The sequence below is a fragment of the Miscanthus floridulus genome, chromosome 5 (assembly GCF_019320115.1).
Source record: "Miscanthus floridulus cultivar M001 chromosome 5, ASM1932011v1, whole genome shotgun sequence".
NCBI classification, from domain to species: Eukaryota; Viridiplantae; Streptophyta; class Magnoliopsida; order Poales; family Poaceae; genus Miscanthus; species Miscanthus floridulus.
In genome coordinates, this window is record NC_089584.1 from 75,975,629 (window position 1) to 75,982,989 (window position 7,361).

The 7,361-nt window shown below is 45.0% G+C and overlaps 1 protein-coding gene across 1 annotated transcript; it reads left to right on the top strand.

Moving 5' to 3' along the window:
• Positions 1–6,152: 6,152 nt before the first annotated feature.
• LOC136452368 (uncharacterized) lies at positions 6,153–6,950 on the top strand (the record flags this gene model as incomplete). Its single annotated transcript, XM_066452985.1, has 1 exon — positions 6,153–6,950. A coding segment is annotated over exon 1 (798 nt), but the record flags the coding sequence as incomplete, so codon positions are not given.
• Between the last annotated feature and the right edge of the window lie 411 nt (positions 6,951–7,361).

The window sequence follows — 7,361 nt, forward strand, 5'->3', positions numbered from 1 at the left end:
ATTTTGGCGAAAAAATCTTCGTAGTTTTAACCATAACACAATTATACGTAATATAAGTAGTGTCTAAGCAGTTGGTTCGCTACTAACCCCCATGGCCTCGGCTAGCCCATAGTCCATAACGTCGAGCGCAGAGCCCGTGCATGTGTAGGAGGAACAGGCGTGACCAAGGAACCGCAACCGACCACCCATAACGCAGAGCGCAGAGCCCATGGCATGTGTAGGGAGAGATCAGAGACTGGGTCTTCTCCATAGAGAACAGAGTAGAATGTGTGCTGCTCGGTGATTGTCAAAATAACTTGGAGATAAACGTAGTATAAGTGGCGTCTGAGCAATTAGTTCTTTACTAAGCTCTCGGCCTTGGCTAGCCCATATTCCATAACATCGAGCGCGGAGCCCGTGGACGTGTAGGAGCAATAGGTGTGACCAAGGAACCACAGCCGACCACCCATAACGCAGAGCATGAACCCCGTGGCACGTGTAAGGGGAGATCGAACACTGGGTCTTCTCCAAAGAGAACAGAACATAACGTATGTTGCTCGCTGATTGGCGAAATATCTTGGAGATTTGGAGCAAAATGTTCAGCGATTTATAGAAACATGTTTGGCGAAATACATTGGCAATTTGGAGAAAACATGTTCGGCAATTTTGAGAAAACGTGTTCAGTGATTTGGAGAAACCATGTTCAGTGATTTGGAGAAACCGTGTTCGGCGATTTGGAGAAACTTGTTCGGCAAAAACGTTGGAGATTTGGAGAAACATGGTCGGCGCTATTATGGTGATTTTATATTGGAGTTCATCATGGAGTATCGTAGAGCTCGGTGACCATGAGCAGAGATTAAACCACAATGGAGAAAAAGTGGAGACAAGTTATGGAGACCAAAACTTTATTCATCATAAAGTGGAGAGTATATATGGGGTGTTTCAAGGATAGAAACGTATGAGGTGCTCGATGTGCCATGAGTTGGGGACATTGATTCCGTCTAAGTCACATAGGCGATAAGACCTTGGTCGGGTAACCTCTTTGATGACAAAAGGGCCTTCCCAAGGGGAGGAGAGCTTATGCATCGCTTTGGTTTTTTGTTTTCTGTGGAGAACGAGGTCACCGATAGCGAATGAATGACCTTTGATGTTGCAGTTGTAGTGCCTCTGCAAGCCTTCTAGATATTTGGCTATACGGACGCAAGTGATTAGGTGTTCTTCCTTGGCCCTGTCAATGTCCTCTGTCCGAACAGCTACCGCTTGCTCTTCATCATAATTTTCCACCCAAGGTACTTGGAAGGCAATATCCGCTGGTAGTATGGCTTCTGATCCATAGACCAAGAAATGTGGAGACACACCGATGCTGCGACTAGCTTGAGTGTGTAGTCCCTAGACCACAACTGGTAGCTCCTTGAGCCATCTGCCCAGATGCTTTTCTTCTTTCTGATATAGCCTCTTTTTGAGGGCATCAAGGATCATGCTATTTGCCCATTCGACCTGGCCGTTGGCTCTAGGATGGAGATGCACCGGTCTTCGCAGAAGTCCCAAATGTGATGGCCAGTAAATGTAGTTCCGAGGTCGGTGATGGTGCCGTTCAGGAGACTGAATCTATGGATGATATCTTCAAAGAGCTCGACTGCTTTCTTTGCAATAGCCGAGACGAGCGGTTTATACTCGATCCACTTGGAGAACTTATCAATGGTGATGTACACATACCGGAAACCACCTGGCGCTGGCTTGAAAGGCCCAATCATATCCAGTCCCTAGCATACGAAGGGCCAGGAAGCTAGGATGGTCTACAGCTCTTGTGCCGACACATGTATTTGCTTGGTGAAAAATTATCATCCTTCACAACGTCAGATGAGGTCTTCTACATCGGAGATGGCCGTGGGCCAGTAAAAACCAGCTCGAAAAGCTTTGCCGACCAGTGTTCTTGAGGCTGCATGGTTGCCGCAAGAACTAGAGTGAATTTCGAGAAGTAGCTTCACTCCGTCTTCTTAGGTGATGCATTTTTGAAGTATCCCTTCCTTGGCACTTTTCCTCATCAAGTTGCCGCCCACCAGCACGTAATGCTTGCTTCGACAAATTAGGCGTTCGGTTTTAGTCTTATTGGCGGGTACTTCGGCGCTAGAGAGGTACTTGATGAACTATTCCCTCCAATCGGCGACCGGCGAAGGTACCGTAAGTACCAGCTGCTCGGTGGGGGGAACTTCCTGAATTTCCTTATCTTCCTTAATGGATGGCACCAGAAGATCTTGAATGAAGACCCCTGGCGGAATCGCTGTGCGAGAAGAGCCTAACTTGGATAAGTGGTCAGTGAGCTGATTTTGATCGTGCACCATGTGGTGGTACTCGATACCGTAGAATTTCCCTTCAAGCTTCCTGATTTCGACACAATATGCATCCATCTTCTCACTAGAGCAAGACCAGTCTTTATTGAGCTAGTTGATGACCAGCGTAGAGTCCCCGTATACCATGAGGCATTTGATGCCGAGCTCAACCGCTATACGGAGTCTGTGGAGACATGCTTCATATTCGGCGGCGTTGTTGGAGGTCGGAAAGTGTATCCGGAGAATATATCGGAGCTTATCCTTGGTCGGCGTAATGAATAGAATACCCACACCAGCACCATTGATGTTAAGGGCATCGTCGAAGTACATCACCCAGTGCTCGGGGCAGGTGGCGGCGATGGGCTCTTGGATCTTGGTCCACTTAGCGATGAAATCAACAAGCACCTGAGACTTGATAGTAGGCCTACTTCTGAATTCAATGGAGTAAGTGTCGAGCTTAACATCCCACTTGATGATACGGCCGTTGGCCTCTTTGTTGCCGAGAATGTCCCCTGGAGGGAACTCGATGACCACGGCGATCTTGTAATACTCGAAGTAGTGGTGGAGCTTGCGCGACGTAATCAGAACGGCATATAGCAGCTTCTAGACCTAAGGATAATGAGTCTTGGGCTCATTAAGAACCTTGCTAATGAAGTATACCAGACGTTGCACCTTATAGGCGTGCCCAGCCTCATCACATTCGACCATAATTGTTGTGCTAACGACGCGAGAAGTAGCGCAATATAGATCAGGAGAGTTTCGTCTAGCCGTGGCGCCGTCATGATCGAAGGCTTTGTTAGGAACAACTTAAGCTACTCAAAGGCTATGTCTGCCTCTTCTGACCAGGAAAAGCGCTTAGAGGCCTTGAGGAGTTTGAAGAACGGTAGCCCTTTTTCGCCGAGACGTGATATGAAGCGGCTTAAAGCAGCCATGTAGCCTATAAGCTTTTGTATATCCTTGATGCATGTTGGTCGTTTCATGTTGGTGATGGCAGATACCTTGTCATGATTGGGCTCAATGCCTCATGCGCTGACAATGTAGCCTAGGAGTATACCGGATGAAACTCCAAAGATGCACTTTGAAGGGTTCAGCTTCCATCAGTACCTTTTAAGGTTGGCGAACGTTTCTTTGAGGTCGGTGATAAGATCATCGGTGGTCTTGGACTTGATGACCACATCGTTGATGTAAGCTTCGACATTGCGGCCGATCTATTGATCGAGGCACTGTTGGGAGTATGCCCTAGAGATAATCATAGAGATGATTATATTGCCTTGTATCCATGATATATTATGAGTTCATTGAATTTCCATTAAAGACAACCTGTATCGATTAGCAATTATGTGAATTATTTGTGAAACTCTTTTACTTGAATGGTTATTCTAATGTTGTCCCTGGTCAGAGTTTGTGTGAGGACACACATGAATAATGGATCAGCACATTATTAGTTGATGACTATGTTTCACAAGTCATAGACATGGAGATGTCAAACTAATAATGTGGGCACATGTATGACATGGGGCTGGACTGACCCAACATGAGATGTCGTTATTATCTCTATTCACATCATGTACGTTATGTCCTTAGACTTGAGATTGTTGTATGTATTCAAGATGTGAAACGACCTACTCAGGGACTATCAAACGCTACTCCGTAACAGGGTAGTTATGAAGGTGGTTTTTGGGTTTGTTGGGAAACATGCTATGAGACATAGACAATCAAGATGGAATTTGCCCCTCTCTATATATGAGAGAGATATCAATGGATCACTCTAATGATTAGATCAAGAAATGCATGGCCGTGCTTGGGTTAAGTGTTAACCTATGAGTTGGACCAAATATCATGAGGCAAGGGAATAACAAGTATGTGGTTTTGTGGTGGTTCGTCTGATATGACCTTTGCGTACACATAGGAGTTGACATGCCATGCTAGAGGCCGCTATCAACTAATGGCCGAGTAGGAGTACTCAGGCCATGTCTATGTGTGCATCAACCCATAGGGTCGCACGCTTAAGGGGCTGGAAGCCTAATTTGGATTGGATCCAAATTAGACAAGGCTTAGGGTTACTAATGGGCCTCCAACTCGGGAGCTCATTAGGGATGCCTATAAATATGTGGGGTGGGCAATAGGGCTAAGCAATTCACGCCTTTTGGCAGCCGGTGCCGCCCATCCTACGCCCACACCTGCTGCTCCTCGTGGACCTAGCAGTCCGGAGGCGCAACGCTTCCTCCCTGTACGTGTGGATACCTTGGAGGTGCTGCATCTGGAGCACAAGGATGAACCGCACGAAGGGGATGGACGGACGGACGACCTCGCAACTGCACAGCACTGCTACGACGCGTTCAACTACATCGAGTCGCTTCCGTTGCACCTGCGCGTCTAGTGGTAATCCTATGATCTATAACTAGCAGTAGATCCTATTTTATGAGGTTGAATTTTTGTTTTCCAGCTAGCGTAGCATCCTCATAATCCTATAGTGGTATCAGAGCCATTACTGCGTTGTTATAGGTTTGGATGAGTGCGTATGGAGATATGCGTGGTTGTAGATGAGTCTCTGATCATTGTTCATGATTTTACCGTGTTGGTCTTGTAACGATCTACTCGTACCGGTCGGAATTCCGCCATCCGAGTTAAGTGATACATGTAAATCCAGTCATGGCAAGATGGAGATCAATCGGATTGATCGAATTGAACCTAGGTCAAGTGCCAAGCGCATGTGATGCACAACGGTGATAGATTGGATCTACTGCCGGGCACCGGGGTGCAAGAAAAAGTGATGTTCGGTAAAACAGCCATAACTTTTGCGTACGACCTCAGATTGAGACGAATTCTATATGAAAATTGTAGAGAAAATTTTTTTACATCCGATTCTCATTGCCTTTTGTGGTTTTGCTGAAATTAGATTTGCGAAAAACAGCTGGGAAGATGGTGTTTTCGGCATTTTAAGATTAGACGTCAGAATCGGTTAACTCTATTTTGCAGGAATTTGTGACTGGTATAGCCCTTATGTGTATGTGATGCATGTATGTAATTAATTCATGGCTTGCATGTCGTGAGTATGACAATATGGCTGGAGCCATTAAGATATTGTCAATTTGATGTAATGGCCTACGTGCCAAACTGTGATGATCCTATCCGTGACTATGTAATCTTCTTCACTGCCTTGCGTTAGTGATAGCTAGTCTTGGTGGACTCATCACTGAAGGATGGCATACATGGATCATGGAGATGGAGATCATGAGGAACAGTTCGATGGAGATGGAGATCCCCAAAGGAACACTGGGCTATACCATGTCATATCTGTGTTAATGTCGTTCTTACTATGTTCTACTTTCACGTGCGATAATGTTTTTGTCTATATGCGATGGTGAAGTAGAACGATCCCTCGGCAATGTTTAAGTTAAAATGCTTCCCCAAACCTTGCACTGTCATGTGTCTTGTACAATCAGTGGTGGGTCTATGAAATTAGGGTGCCACTGATTTTCCTTGACTAGACAGGTTCGTATCGGATACTTACAGCAGTAGGGTTGGTTACTTGGACAAGGTCATCATAACGGTTAGGGACCTTGGAGCATGAGTAGTTGGGCACCAAAGCATAGAGATGCTACCCAACAACAAGAGTCATATGTGATATGATTAGCAAAGTGTTGCTTACCAATCTACCATGTCTTCTAGCGGTGATGCTAAAGCTCACTAGTAGACTTGTTAGTTGTGGGTCTTGAATCACTAAATTTCAAGAGAGGGATATTGATTTTAGTGGGAGTAGATTCTATTAAAGGTTTAATATTGTTTACTCTATCTTGGATACATTGTCTTAGTATTTTGCATTACTTTTGTTGTAGATAAATGGCACCTAGCAATCAACCATTTACTTTGCGTTCAATTCTTGAGAAAGATAAGTTGAATGGAACAAACTATGCGGATTGGATCCGCAACCTGAGAATTGTTCTCAGGGCTGAGAAAAAGGAAGAAATTCTAGACACCCCATTACTAGATGAGCCTGCTGATAATGCACCAGCTGTAGAGAAAAATGCTTACAAGAAAGCATGTGATGCTGATCTTGAAGTGAGTTGCCTTATGCTTGCTTGTATGGAACCAGATCTACAGTTGCAGTTTGACAATAACCATGCAGCGCATGATATGATCGTGGTGCTCAATGATATGTTCCAGACTCAAGCCAGGACTGAAAGGTTCAATGTCTCAAAGGCTTTTGCTAAAACCAAGCTAGCAGACGGCGCAGCAGTTGGGCCACATGTGATCAAAATGGTTGGTTACACTCAGAGGTTGGAGAAGCTGGGCTTCCCAATTGGCCCTGAATTAGCTACTGATTTTATTCTCGTGTCTCTTCCACCCAGCTATGGAAATTTCATCATGAATTACCATATGCATGGGGCGGAGAAGGGCTTGAATGAATTATGTGGCATGCTTAAAACAGCAGAGGCTGATATCAAGAAAGGTGCTGGCAGTAGCCATGTGATGGCGGTCCAAAACAAGCCTAAGTTTAAGAAGAAGGGCAATTCTTGGAAGAAGAAAAAGGGCAAGGCTAAAGATGAGATCTCTAAGCCAAACCCACCTGTGCCCAAGGCTGGACCACCTGCTGATGCTGAGTGCTTTCATTGTCATGGAAAAGGTCACTGGAAGAGGAACTGCAAGCTATACCTAGAATCCATAAAGGATCGCGGCAGTAAAGGTACTCCCGCAGCTTGTACACTTGTTGTTTATGTTACGGACATTTTCCTTGCTAATTCTTATATTAATTCTTGGGTATTTGATACCGGATCGGTTGCTCATATTTACAATATGATGTAGGGAATGATAAGAAGTAGAAGCGTGGAAAAGGGAGAAGTTGATTTTCACGTGGGCAATAATGCAAGAGTTGCTGCGTTGAACATCAGGACGATGCAACTCCACCTCCCGTCAGGATTTATTATGGAGTTGAATAATTGTTATTTTGTTCCTAGTTTAAGTCGAAACATTGTGTCACCTCCATGTTTGATGAAGGATGGTTATTCATTTGCGAGTAAAGACAATGGTTGTGTGATCTCTAAAAATGAC